General features: G+C 45.9%; 1 protein-coding gene across 1 annotated transcript in view; it reads right to left on the bottom strand.

The window, feature by feature from the left end:
* The window catches only part of LOC310867383 (NLR family CARD domain-containing protein 3-like), an 86,579-nt gene that overhangs the window by 57,986 nt on the left and 12,933 nt on the right, over nt 1–15,660 (bottom strand). Inside the window, exon 4 of the mRNA XM_083777421.1 lies at nt 3,697–3,725. Coding sequence (XP_083633547.1) covers nt 3,697–3,725 — 29 coding nt within the window. The remainder of the gene's footprint in view (nt 1–3,696; nt 3,726–15,660) is intronic.

Raw genomic sequence — 15,660 nt, 5'->3', positions numbered from 1 at the left:
TCACAACGCGCTGCATGTGGACGCAACACTTGGAGCTTGTAGATGCGCACCACAGATCATACAGGGCGTGTGTTCCAGCTAACCCTATAGCATAACACACACACAAGCAACAGTATAGACATCTATTCATCATTATTTATTTCAAATCAAAATACAATGTAATGCTGCACCACTGTCATGAAGTTCGCACGCACACGCACACGCGACACACACACACACACACACACACACACACACACACACACACACACACACACACACACACACACACACACACACACACACACACACACACACACACACACACACACACACACACACACGTTTGCTTTCATTCGCTGTATGATACATTAGGCGATATAGACCCGCTGCGGCCCAGCGATAATCAACCGCTGTCCGCTGCGATGCGTGAGCTTGTAGATCAGATGCCGACAGACAGACAGACAGACAGACAGACAGACAGACAGACAGACAGACAGACAGACATGAAATGAAATGGTTCAATAATAACACACACGAGATTCTGACAGAATGCGGCGGCATGCTTAAAATAAACAGATCTACAAGCTTATAGTGTATACCATAGCGTATACATACCAGCGTACTTACCGTTCAATAATAATTAGCATGCATTATTATTAACGAAAAACATAAATACTAGCCTACTATTTTATTGGTCTAGTTCAGTTGATTGAAACAAAAGTCATGGAATTCAATTGCCTACATTCAGTATAGGCCTGGTTTTGATATAATGATGCAGGGAGATTTTCTGAGCCAGTCCGTGCCATGTCATTTTTTCAGATTAATATTTAAATCTTTAGTTGGAAGAATGCAATAGCATATCATAAGTGTTGACCATAATGGGACGGTTGGAACCAAATGAACCCCCGACGGCCGGCGCTATTCAGCTATAAGGCCTATAAACGATATGGCCATACAAATATGGTTATGTGGTGGTCTGTGACATGTCTGCGTGCGTGCGTGCGTGAAAGAAAGACAGAATACGACGCAATGACATGTCAAATTGTCAATTGTAGATCAGCTGCTTGTTATTTAAGTAGGCTAATATGAAGGCAGCGTCTCCGCAAACGTGGACACCCGTGGCCCCCCTTGATCCCCAAGGGTCTACGGTGACCCGTACCGCCCGGGGGTCCCCGGACCCGTTTGGGCGGCCCGTCAGGTGGTTTTCGAGCTTGTGGATTTGTATTTTTAATATTGCTTGTCAAACGTTTAAGGCATATAGCCTATTTAATCTGATTGGTATAGCTCTGCATGGTTGCTGCTTCTGATAGCCTACTAACTTTACGCACGCATGCGACACACACACACACACACACACACACACACACACACACACACACACACACACACACTAGAGCCCTGCACGGGCCTAAAATATAGGGGCCCGTGGAGTTAAGGGACCGTCCGGCCCTAAGCCCGTTGGTACAGTCCAGAAACGGACGCCCGGAAGCCCAACATATTTTTATTTAATATTTCAAGCATACGTGCCGCTGCCGCGGTCGCTCTATTGGTGCACGGACGCAGCAGCAGCAGCTATAGGCCTACTCACTCACAGCTGCACTATATCGCTCTGATAAACCTGCACATTAAGGAACAAGAAGTCAATAACACACAGACGTCACACAAAAAAGTAGCCTACTTAAATATAATTCTATACAGTAGCTGCTGCACGTGCACTGTCAATCAGCGCAACGCGTTGTGAGCTTGCAGATCGGCTATCGCGGAGCGGACTCACACTGCATTATAAAACCCAGACGGACAATAATAAGAACACTTACGTTATGTTACGTTTCTGCAATGTACAAATCCAACTTTGTTTAGTGTAATGCTCCCGCAGTATTTAATGTTTTTAGAGCCGTACCCTATATGCTACTTATACTTAGTACTCGGTGTGTGTGTGTGTGTGTGTGTGTGTGTGTGTGTGTGTGTGTGTGTGTGTGTGTGTGTGTGCACATGTGTCACACATGATGTGTGCTACAGTATATATGTTATAGCTCTAGAGACGCAGAGACAGAGACATATTTATTTAAAATCATCCTGGCACAGGCCTATAGTCTATACTAGACAACGGCGTCAACCGTCAACTCCGCTGGTGGCAAAATAATAAGCCAATAATAATAAGTTGCGGGGCGGGTGCCTTAAAATATATAGGCTACTCTAAGGTGGGCACGCACCCACTGTCGTTATAGGAACCTTCTGCCCTTGCCTATAGAACTGCCCCCCCCCCTATCTGCCTATCTGCATGCGCTACGACGCAGAGAACGCAATGAGAACTCACTTTTTTACTTTACTTTAATAAAGTACTTGTAGTCTATATTATCCGCCTAAGGCAAGTCATTGAGACACAGACAGACAGACAGACAGACAGACAGACAGACAGACAGACAGACAGACAGACAGACAGACAGACAGACAGACAGTCAATGCGCTATACGAGCGCGGTGAGCTTTGATGATCGGCTAAATTAATATAGCCGTGTATATAAATTAAATTCATATGTCCTTGTAGGTTATCTATTGTGTTGGCCAGGGTAGGTTATCTATTGTGTAGGCCAGCCCCCCCCCCCCCCCCCCCCCCCCCCAGAAGGACGATCGTAATCACATATTGCCTTGCGCTGTGCGTAAAATAGTAATTTTTTCAGTATGAGGCGATACGCAGCATCTACACAAAGTGCATAGGGGGACCCCCCGACCCGCCCCCTGCAAGGGTCCACATGGGGTGGGGGGGGGGGGGGGGAGGCACACAGATAGGAGCTCAGACGCTCACACACACACCCCCCCAGGGGTCCACAGACGCGGGTCGGGCCATCCCGTATGTAGGAGAGGAGCTGGTAGATCTGCTATTTTCGGTGGGCATGTGACAGCTCTGGAGCCCTTCGCCGTCCCCAGGGTCGCCTGGGGACGGCGAAGGGCTCCACGGACCGGCAAGGTGCACGCGGTGGCCTGGCACACGTGCACACGTGCCAGGCCACAGGGCGCAGGGCGGACCGGCAAGGTGCACGCGGTGGGCGTAGGGCAGCGCAGGGCACCGCGCAGGGCACCGCGCACCGGGCATATAACAAAGTCAACCATTACGTCGCAAACGGGTAGATATAGCCGCGACGAGTCACGTTCTGTCGCGACGAGGCCAGCTCACGCCACAACGGGTTCCGTTCTGTTGCGACGAGTCCACACACGCCACAACGAATTACCTTTTACGTCGAGAAGGGTAGATATAGCCGCGACGAGTTCCGTTCTGTTGCGACGAGTCCACACACGCCACAACGAATTACCTTTTACGTCGAGAAGGGTAGATATAGCCGTGACGTGTCCCGTTCTGTCGCGACGTAAAAGAATAGTCAAACTACTAGGTCGCAAACGGGTAGATATAGCCGCGACGAGTCCGTTCTGCCGGGACGAATTGATATTTACGCCAGGACGTACTCGAATATACGTTGCGACGGAAAAATATACGTCGCGACATAGGTCGTCAGTCGTGAAGGCATTTCGCTGTCTCTCTTTTTTAGTCTAAATGTATGTGTTTATCATCAGTATTTGGACATTGAGACAGGAATACAACGAGTATATTTAATCTGATGAGTCTGCTGCTATTTAAACATTCCATTCATTGAAATAAAATGTTGGTGTAAAATGTGTCCAGTCTTACTGTGTCCAGGTGTGGTTCGACTGAATGTCTTCTGTCCAGGTGTGTTTCTGAATGTCTCTCTGTGGAGATGAAGACAATAGAATATATACATATAGATGAAGACAATAGAATATATACATATAGATGAAGACAATAGAATATATACATATAGATGAAGACAATAGAATATATACATATAGATGAAGACAATAGAATAGATACATATAGATGAAGACAATAGAATATATACATATAGATGAAGACAATAGAATATATACATATAGATACATATATATATGAAGACAATAGAATATATGGATACATATAGATGAAGACAATAGAATATATACATATAGATACATATGTATCTAACGGTTAATTTTCCAGCCGGTTAATTAACGGTTGTTTTTTTTTTTTTTTTTTTTTACCCCAAATGTAATATGCATAGTATAGGCTACATAATTAAAGTTGGTAGACGAATGGTATAAATGTATTTATGCTCCTTTTTAAAAGACAAACTAAATGTTGTTAAAGCAACATTTAACAATATAAATAAATTGTTGTAGGCTTAATCATCAATAAACAACGCATCACATCTGCACGCATGCATCTGCGCGTCTACAGTACAGAGGTCCGCCGGTTCTATTCCAAAACATAAATAAGTCCAGTCCAGATCTGAGCAGCCTATAGTCCAACTATAAAGCCACTGGACGCATCATGGGCTAAGCCTTTTTTAATTATTAAGGACGATCAGCATGCATGTCACCGTGTTCTGTTTCTTGACCTTTCGCTGACGAGAAACCCCTCAAACATGGATAGCACATGGCTAACTTGATAGCCGTAAGCCGTGCCAGTGTGGGGAGAACTTTGGGACATTGAGGGGGCAGAAAACAGCGCCCGAGCAGCGCTGTTCATGCAGCCTGGAGTGTGACGAGCTGGGCGGCGCAAATAACAGCAATTTTAGGCATGTGTGCAACATGACAACTGTTTTGTACAGTATTGTACAGTGACAACTACAGTCTCTGTAATGTTTATGTTGTACTATTACTAAAAACAATCTAAAATAAAGGGATTTAAGATCAGAACACGCATTTATTATCATGCAAATTAACCGTAAAGCTGATAAGCATACTCGGATATTTCTTAACGGTCGGCTAACCGGCTAGCCGGTTACCCCCTGACATCGGGTATGGGCTCTGATGACGCAGAGGAGAGAACACGCCCCCAGCGCCCACAGCGGGAATCGAACCCAGGACCTTCTAGCTGTGAGGCGACAACACTACCGACTGTGCCACTGTCCCCCCTCTTGGTTTTATTTTTGATACATTTTAAACTTAATAAACAAATCAGCTCCGTCGTTAAAACTCTCTTCTTCCAATCATCGCCACGGTCAAATCCTACCTCCCCTAAAAACAGCTGGAGATGGTTATCCATGCTTTGATTTCATCAAGAATAGATTATTGCAACTCTTTGTATATTGGCATCGACCAGGCGTCACTCAGGCGTTTACAGCTAGTGCAGAACACAGCTGCCCGCCTTCTCACCGGCACTATAAAATATGTTATAGTGTATATTGTATAGTGTTATAGTATATTGTATAGTGTTACAGTGTTATAGTGTTGTATATATTTATAGGAGGGTTGACATACTGTGAATCAGGAGGTCCAGGTTCGTTACTGAAGTCAGGAACATATCCTTTAGACCAGTCACTCTTCACAGACAGAAGGCTGGGAGTTGGAGACTCTGCTCTGTGGTGGACACTTCTGGAATCATACAGACAGAAATAACAATACATATACAGAGACAGTGAATAATACTACTAGAAATAATACTAAGTAAATAACAGACAGTAATTAGCATAACAGTAGCTTGTATTCCATGTAGTACAAACTGTGCAATGGAATGATTTGCCCAAGGAGAAAAAGACAAGTGCCTCTCTAAACACTTAAAACTTAGGTCAGGATTGAGAAGGTGTTTTTAGAATGGGTTAAAAGGTGTCTGTTGAATTGAGCAATTGTAACAGTTATCTCCTTAACACATTCCGACCAGGATTACTGCATGTTTTTGTGAGGGTACCTACCCTAGGGGACACGGGGAGAACATGTGAGGGTACCAGGGGGGCAGTCAGACAGATATTTTGTGAAGCCACTAAGGAAATCGGGATTTCCTGAAAGTTCATATAATGGCCTGTTGTGGCGCTGTCATTGGGCCCAAAAAAACCCATAGCCCCATAGAAGTCCATGTATATGGGCCCAACTTCACCTAGACTGTATTACCTTAATAAACATGGTCATGAATACTTTCTGATTCCAGTCATTAGTTTAAAGTCTCATTTCTAATGTCATAATATTCATTTTGGAAAATGATGGTCCCATTTATTAAAAGAATGACCATAAAGCCGCCTATGTTCTGAGGGGCGTGGCTACCGTTACAGTCTATGATCGGGATTCCCCGCCCACTCGAGTCAAAATAAAAACCAACTAAGAAGGGGGGAAGTCCCGCCTCGTTGTCTGGGCCAGCCAATGGCCAGCTGGGCCGAAACGGATCTAGAAAGATGGCGACTTACAATACAAGGACTGACAGGCTTCATTGTACGTTCATGTTAGACCCGGGGAACGCTTTGTCCATATTTTTCACAGTCTATGGAGGGTACCTAATGTAGGGGACACGGGGAGAACATGTGAGAGTACCTAACCTAGGGGACACAGGGAGAACATGTGAGGGTATCTACCCTAGGGGACACGGGGAGAACATGTGATGGTACCTACCCTAGGGGACACGGGGAGAACATGTGAGGGTACCTACCCTAGGGGACACGGGGAGAACATGTGAGGGTATCTACCCTAGGGGACACGGGGAGAACATGTGATGGTACCTACCCTAGGGGACACGGGGAGAACATGTGAGGGTACTATACCCTAGGGGACACTGGGAGAACATGTGAGGGTACCTACCCTAGGGGACACGGGGAGAACATGTGAGGGTACCTACCCTAGGGGACACTGGGAGAACATGTGAGGGTACTATACCCTAGGGGACACTGGGAGAACATGTGAGGGTACCTACCCTAGGGGACACGGGGAGAACATGTGAGGGTACCTACCCTAGGGGACACGGGGAGAACATGTGAGGGTACCTACCCTAGGGGACACTGGGAGAACATGTGAGGGTACTATACCCTAGGGGAAACGGGGAGAACATACAAACTCCACACAGAAAGGCCCTTTCGCCAAACCCGCCTCGGGTATGGGCTCTGATGACGCAGAGGAGAGAACACGCCCCCAGCGCCCACAGCGGGAATCGAACCCAGGACCTTCTAGCTGTGAGGCGACAACACTACCGACTGTGCCACTGTCCCCCCTCTTGGTTTTATTTTTGATAAAGATTTTAAACTTAATAAACAAATCAGCTCCGTCGTTCAAACTCTCTTCTTGCAATCATCGCCACGGTCAAATCCTACCTCCCCTTAAAACAGCTGGAGATGGTTATCCATGCTTTGATTTCATCAAGAATAGATTATTGCAACTCTTTGTATATTGTGAGGGTACCTACCCTAGGGGACACGGGGAGAACATGTGAGGGTACCTACCCTAGGGGACACGGGGAGAACATGTGAGGGTACCTACCCTAGGGGACACGGGGAGAACATGTGAGGGTACCTACCCTAGGGGACACGGGGAGAACATGTGAGGGTACCTACCCTATAGGGGACACGGGGAGAACATGTGAGGGTACCTACCCTTGGGGACACGGGGAGAACATGTGAGGGTACCTAACCTAGGGGAAACGGGGAGAACATGTGAGGGTACCTACCCTAGGGGACACGGGGAGAACATGTGAGGGTACCTACCCTAGGGGACACGGGGAGAACATGTAAGGGTACCTACCCTAGGGGACACGGGGAGAACATGTGAGGGTACCTACCCTAGGGGACACGGGGAGAACATGTGAGGGTACCTACCCTAGGGGACACGGGGAGAACATGTGAGGGTACTATACCCTAGGGGACACTGGGAGAACATGTGAGGGTACTATACCCTAGGGGACACTGGGAGAACATGTGAGGGTACCTACCCTAGGGGACACGGGGAGAACATGTGAGGGTACCTACCCTAGGGGACACTGGGAGAACATGTGAGGGTACCTACCCTAGGGGAAACAAGGAGAACATACAAACTCCACACAGAAAGGCCCTTTCGCCAACCCCGCCTCGGGTATGGGCTCTGATGACGCAGAGGAGAGAACACGCCCCAGCGCCCACAGCGGGAATCGAACCCAGGACCTTCTAGCTGTGAGGCGAAAACACTACCGACTGTGCCACTGTCCCCCCTCTTGGTTTTATTTTTTATAAAGATTTTAAACTTAATAAACAAAATCAGCTCCGTCGTTAAAACTCTCTTCTTCCAATCATCGCCACGGTCAAATCCTACCTCCCCTAAAAACAGCTGGAGATGGTTATCCATGCTTTGATTTCATCAAGAATAGATTATTGCAACTCTTTGTATATTGGCATCGACCAGGCGTCACTCAGGCGTTTACAGCTAGAGCAGAACACAGCTGCCCGCCTTCTCACCGGCACTATAAAATATGTTATAGTGTATATTGTATAGTGTTATAGTGTTGTATATATTTATAGGAGGGTTGACATACTGTGAATCAGGAGGTCCAGGTTCGTTACTGAATTCAGGAGGAATGCCTTTAGACCTGTCACTCTTCACAGACAGAAGGCTGGGAGTTGGAGACTCTGCTCTGTGGTGGACACTTCTGGAATCATACAGACAGAAATAACAATACATAAACAGAGACAGTGAATAATACTACTAGAAATAATACTAAGTAAATAACAGACAGTAATTAGCATAACAGTAGTTTGTATTCCATGTAGTACAAACTGTGCAATGGAATGATTTGCCCAAGGAGAAAAAGACAAGTGCCTCTCTAAACACTTAAAACTTAGGTCAGGATTGAGAAGGTGTTTTTAGAATGGGTTAAAAGGTGTCTGTTGAATTGAGCAATTGTAACAGTTATCTCCTTAACACATTCCGAGCAGGATTACTGCATGTTTTTGTGAGGGTACCTACCCTAGGGGACACGGGGAGAACATGTGAGGGTACCTACCCTAGGGGACACGGGGAGAACATGTGAGGGTACCAGGGGGGCAGTCAGACAGATATTTTGTGAAGCCACTAAGGAAATCGGGATTTCCTGAAAGTTCATATAATGGCCTGTTGTGGCGCTGTCATTGGGCCCAAAAAAACCCATAGCCCCATAGAAGTCCATGTATATGGGCCCAACTTCACCTAGACTGTATTACCTTAATAAACATGGTCATGAATACTTTCTGATTCCAGTCATTAGTTTAAAGTCTAATTTCTAATGTCATAATATTCATTTTGGAAAATGATGGTCCCATTTATTAAAAGAATGACCATAAAGCCGCCTATGTTCTGAGGGGCGTGGCTACCGTTACAGTCTATGATCGGGATTCCCCGCCCACTCGAGTCAAAATAAAAACCAACTAAGAAGGGGGGAAGTCCCTCCTCGTTGTCTGGGCCAGCCAATGGCCAGCTGGGCCGAAACGGATCTAGAAAGATGGCGACTTACAATACAAGGACTGACAGGCTTCATTTTACGTTCATGTTAGACCCGGGGAACGCTTTGTCCATATTTTTTACAGTCTATGGAGGGTACCTAATGTAGGGGACACGGGGAGAACATGTGAGAGTACCTAACCTAGGGGACACAGGGAGAACATGTGAGGGTATCTACCATAGGGGACACGGGGAGAACATGTGATGGTACCTACCCTAGGGGACACGGGGAGAACATGTGAGGGTACCTACCCTAGGGGACACGGGGAGAACATGTGAGGGTACCTACCCTAGGGGACACGGGGAGAATATGTGAGGGTACCTACCCTAGTGGACACAGGGAGAACATGTGAGGGTACCTACCCTAGGGGACACAGGGAGAACATGTGAGGGTACCTACCCTAGGGGACACGGGGAGAACATGTGAGGGTACTATACCCTAGGGGACACTGGGAGAACATGTGAGGGTACTATACCCTAGGGGACACTGGGAGAACATGTGAGGGTACCTACCCTAGGGGACACGGGGAGAACATGTGAGGGTACCTACCCTAGGGGACACTGGGAGAACATGTGAGGGTACTATACCCTAGGGGAAACAGGGAGAACATACAAACTCCACACAGAAAGGCCCTTTCGCCAACCCCGCCTCGGGTATGGGCTCTGATGACGCAGAGGAGAGAACACGCCCCCAGCGCCCACAGCGGGAATCGAACCCAGGACCTTCTAGCTGTGAGGCGACAACACTACCGACTGTGCCACTGTCCCCCCTCTTGGTTTGATTTTTGATACATTTTAAACTTAATAAACAAATCAGCTCCGTCGTTAAAACTATCTTCTTCCAATCATCACCACAGTCAAATCCTACCTCCCCTAAAAACAGCTGGAGATGGTTATCCATGCTTTGATTTCATCAAGAATAGATTATTGCAACTCTTTGTATATTGGCATCGACCAGGCGTCACTCAGGCGTTTACAGCTAGTGCAGAACACAGCTGCCCGCCTTCTCACCGGCACTATAAAATATGTTATAGTGTATATTGTATAGTGTTATAGTATATTGTATAGTGTTACAGTGTTATAGTGTTGTATATATTTATAGGAGGGTTGACATACTGTGAATCAGGAGGTCCAGGTTCGTTACTGAAGTCAGGAACATATCCTTTAGACCAGTCACTCTTCACAGACAGAAGGCTGGGAGTTGGAGACTCTGCTCTGTGGTGGACACTTCTGGAATCATACAGACAGAAATAACAATACATATACAGAGACAGTGAATAATACTACTAGAAATAATACTAAGTAAATAACAGACAGTAATTAGCATAACAGTAGCTTGTATTCCATGTAGTACAAACTGTGCAATGGAATGATTTGCCCAAGGAGAAAAAGACAAGTGCCTCTCTAAACACTTAAAACTTAGGTCAGGATTGAGAAGGTGTTTTTAGAATGGGTTAAAAGGTGTCTGTTGAATTGAGCAATTGTAACAGTTATCTCCTTAACACATTCCGACCAGGATTACTGCATGTTTTTGTGAGGGTACCTACCCTAGGGGACACGGGGAGAACATGTGAGGGTACCAGGGGGGCAGTCAGACAGATATTTTGTGAAGCCACTAAGGAAATCGGGATTTCCTGAAAGTTCATATAATGGCCTGTTGTGGCGCTGTCATTGGGCCCAAAAAAACCCATAGCCCCATAGAAGTCCATGTATATGGGCCAACTTCACCTAGACTGTATTACCTTAATAAACATGGTCATGAATACTTTCTGATTCCAGTCATTAGTTTAAAGTCTCATTTCTAATGTCATAATATTCATTTTGGAAAATGATGGTCCCATTTATTAAAAGAATGACCATAAAGCCGCCTATGTTCTGAGGGGCGTGGCTACCGTTACAGTCTATGATCGGGATTCCCCGCCCACTCGAGTCAAAATAAAAACCAACTAAGAAGGGGGGAAGTCCCGCCTCGTTGTCTGGGCCAGCCAATGGCCAGCTGGGCCGAAACGGATCTAGAAAGATGGCGACTTACAATACAAGGACTGACAGGCTTCATTTTACGTTCATGTTAGACCCGGGGAACGCTTTGTCCATATTTTTTACAGTCTATGGAGGGTACCTAATGTAGGGGCCACGGGGAGAACATGTGAGAGTACCTAACCTAGGGGACACAGGGAGAACATGTGAGGGTATATACCCTAGGGGACACGGGGAGAACATGTGATGGTACTATACCCTAGGGGACACTGGGAGAACATGTGAGGGTACCTACCCTAGGGGACACGGGGAGAACATGTGAGGGTACCGGGGAGAACATACAAACTCCACACAGAAAGGCCCTTTCGCCAACCCCGCCTCGGGTATGGGCTCTGATGACGCAGAGGAGAGAACACGCCCCCAGCGCCCACAGCGGGAATCGAACCCAGGACCTTCTAGCTGTGAGGCGACAACACTACCGACTGTGCCACTGTCCCCCCTCTTGGTTTTATTTTTGATAAAGATTTTAAACTTAATAAACAAATCAGCTCCGTCGTTCAAACTCTCTTCTTGCAATCATCGCCACGGTCAAATCATACCTCCCCTTAAAACAGCTGGAGATGGTTATCCATGCTTTGATTTCATCAAGAATAGATTATTGCAACTCTTTGTATATTGTGAGGGTACCTACCCTAGGGGACACGGGGAGAACATGTGAGGGTACCTACCCTAGGGGACACGGGGAGAACATGTGAGGGTACCTACCCTAGGGGACACGGGGAGAACATGTGAGGGTACCTACCCTAGGGGACACGGGGAGAACATGTGAGGGTACCTACCCTTGGGGACACGGGGAGAACATGTGAGGGTACCTAACCTAGGGGAAACGGGGAGAACATGTGAGGGTACCTACCCTAGGGGACACGGGGAGAACATGTGAGGGTACCTAACCTAGGGGAAACGGGGAGAACATGTGAGGGTACCTACCCTAGGGGACACAGGGAGAATATGTGAGGGTACCTACCCTAGTGGACACGGGGGGGACATGTGAGGGTACCTACCCTAGGGGACACAGGGAGAACATGTGAGGGTACCTACCCTAGGGGACACAGGGAGAACATGTGAGGGTACCTACCCTAGGGGACACGGGGAGAACATGTGAGGGTACCTACCCTAGGGGACACTGGGAGAACATGTGAGGGTACTAGGGATGCACCGAAAGGGAAATTCTTGGCCGAAACCGAATACCGAATATAGGAAACAGTTGGCCGAAAACCGAATACCGAATAGCCGAATACAGCTTTGTTGTAAAGCTACCTGATTATGGCAAAAGACATGATTATGGATTTTCATAATCGATTCATCGGGCGATTATTTAAACGATTAATCGGATTATGCCACCTTTTTTGCAATTACCTTTAAAAAAAAATGCTTCAAGTTATTGTAGGCATGTTGTAACTAACAATAAAGACAATAAAAATGAATACTCCTTCAAAATTAATATTTTACCCCCTTTTTAATACAATTTGATTTCATTGCCATTCCTTGTACTTGTAATGATACTGTAATCTGTAATGTTGACTGTGTATAGCTGACTGTCTTTCTTCCCATTTCTATCTCTGGGACCCCAATTTATTTTTATTTCTATTGTAAAAATCAATGTAAATTTTGAGAGTGTATTTGGTTCCATTTTTGCACTCTGTTACAGACCGGCCCCACTTGGTTTACTTCCTAACTATCTATAATTTATGGGAACCACTGTCCTACACAGTGTGTGGGCACGCACACGCACGCACAAACACACAAACACACACACACACACACACACACACACACACACACACACACACACACACACACACACACACACACACACACACACACACACACACACACACACACACTAGCATGCTAGCTGATAGGGGAAAACGTTCTTATTTAGCAGCCATATTAGCATGTTCTCTAGGCTCTAGTATCACATATTGCCAAAGTTAAACAGCACTGAACAACTGATCATTGTTAAGCAAAACGTTCACGGACGTTCTGCTTCTGCTTTTGCCCTGCCTGTGCCCACTTCAATGCGCTGCTGAGATTACACACAGGTGGAACTAATTTGAGGAGCTAACGAGCAAGCTACTGCTAGTGTTCGTCGTAGCCTGCCTGCAAACTCACAGATTCAGACATTGGGGAGCATTTTTTGTCATACGACAAAAGAATAGACAGTGGCGGTTTTCACAAATACCATGTTTTGGGACCTGTTGATGAGCGCGCAGATTTCGCGGAGCGCATCGCAGCCACAGCACAGAGCAACTTGACGCTGTGTGTGTGTGTGTGTGTGTGGGGGGGGGAGACTGAAGTTGGGAGAGAGAGAGAGGTAGATGCGGAGCGCTCTGGTTACGTTCAAGACAATCGCGTGTTGTGTTTATACCGACCCGGTGTTTTGACTATTCGGTGATATATTTTCGGCCTATTTGAGCCGAAACCGAATAGGCCGAAAATACATTTTTAGCCATTTTCGGCCGAATATTTTCGGTGGCCGAATTTTCGGTGCATCCCTAGAGGATACCTACCCTAGGGGACACGGGGAGAACATGTGAGGGTACTATACCCTAGGGGACACTGGGAGAACATGTGAGGGTACTATACCCTAGGGGACACTGGGAGAACATGTGAGGGTACCTACCCTAGGGGACACGGGGAGAACATGTGAGGGTACTATACCCTAGGGGACACTGGGAGAACATGTGAGGGTACTATACCCTAGGGGACACTGGGAGAACATGTGAGGGTACTATACCCTAGGGGACACTGGGAGAACATGTGAGGGTACTATACCCTAGGGGACACTGGGAGAACATGTGAGGGTACCTACCCTAGGGGACACGGGGAGAACATGTGAGGGTACCTACCCTAGGGGACACTGGGAGAACATGTGAGGGTACTATACCCTAGGGGAAACAGGGAGAACATACAAACTCCACACAGAAAGGCCCTTTCGCCAACCCCGCCTCGGGTATGGGCTCTGATCAGGGTTGGGAGGGTTACTTTTAAAAAGGAATCCCCTACAGTTACAAGTTACTTGCTAAAAAATGTAGTCAGTAACGTAATCCCGATTACTCCATTTAAAAAGTAACTACAAGTTACTTTCAGTTACTTTTCGATTACTTTTAAGTCAAACTCAATTTAATTAGATAATACAAGTTTTACCATTGATAGACAAGAATGTTGAGCCTATGAAATTAAGATAAGGACAACTGAAATATGGTTAAGGTCATTTCATTGTTAAGAATTTGACCTCTCTGAACAGTTACATTACTGTAGAGTCATTGTGTCAACTTATAACAGATCATAAGAAAAATGCATCTTGACCTACAGAACCATTTTGATTGTTTGATTGACAACAACCAACAACTTTGACAACCAACAACTTTGACAACCAACAACTTCATCCATGTGTGGTCAAAGTGGCAAATAAAAACTCTTTTTGACATTCCTGGCTGACACTCATTTAGATAGACATGGCATGAGTTTAAAACATTGACTAGACAGCAAAGACTAATTTATATAGTCTACAAATAACTCAGCCCTATACAATTATATTTATACCCCGTAGGCTACTCTTTAAATAAAAAGCCTCATTGTATTTGACCTAAAAGAGAAGACTGCGCTATTATTTATCCCTAATCCAATATATCATAATTATGCTCTCCTATCTAGTATCTCTGCAGTGTTGCCTGGTCTGATTATTATAAGCCACATTGGGCTTATTTTTCTGAAGTTGCTTGTAAATAATGGTAGAACGGTTGTGAGCTTGTAGATCGTCTATTTTCAAATAGCCAACATATATAAATATGCACATTGTTTAATGGACGATATATATAGCTTTGAATTGCTCGTGTGGCCTTTTATAGTCGCTTCTTTTGGGCTTGTTTTCATAGACCTGGTTGCTTATTTCTCTCGCAAATTGGCAACACCGCCAGCAGCAGCCTCCACTGTGAGGATTTTACACAGAGTCAGGAGGTGCGCGCTGCGCTCAACTCCAATCCATTCCGTTTGGTGTTATAATAATTTATAACTTGTTTGTAAAATTAATGAGGGGAAGGGGAGAATGTAATCCTCATGTAACCCCCGTTACAACACCCCCGTTACTGTAATCCAGATTACACATTTTAAAATGTACTCTAAGACGTTACAGTTACGTTTTTTTTTTACTCTGATTACAGTAACGGATTACATGTAATCCGTTACTTCCCAACCCTGGCTCTGATGACGCAGAGGAGAGAACACGCCCCCAGCGCCCACAGCGGGAATCGAACCCAGGACCTTCTAGCTGTGAGGCGACAACACTACCGACTGTGCCACTGTCCCCCCTCTTGGTTTTATTTTTGATACATTTTAAACTTAATAAACAAATCAGCTCCGTCGTTAAAACTATCTTCTTCCAATC

The sequence above is a fragment of the Protomyctophum parallelum genome (genome assembly GCF_964188405.1).
Source record: "Protomyctophum parallelum genome assembly, chromosome: 11".
In the NCBI taxonomy this organism is placed as follows: Eukaryota; Metazoa; Chordata; class Actinopteri; order Myctophiformes; family Myctophidae; genus Protomyctophum; species Protomyctophum parallelum.
The sequence above is the reverse complement of the archived record's forward strand: the minus strand, read 5'-3'. Positions and strand labels throughout refer to the sequence as shown.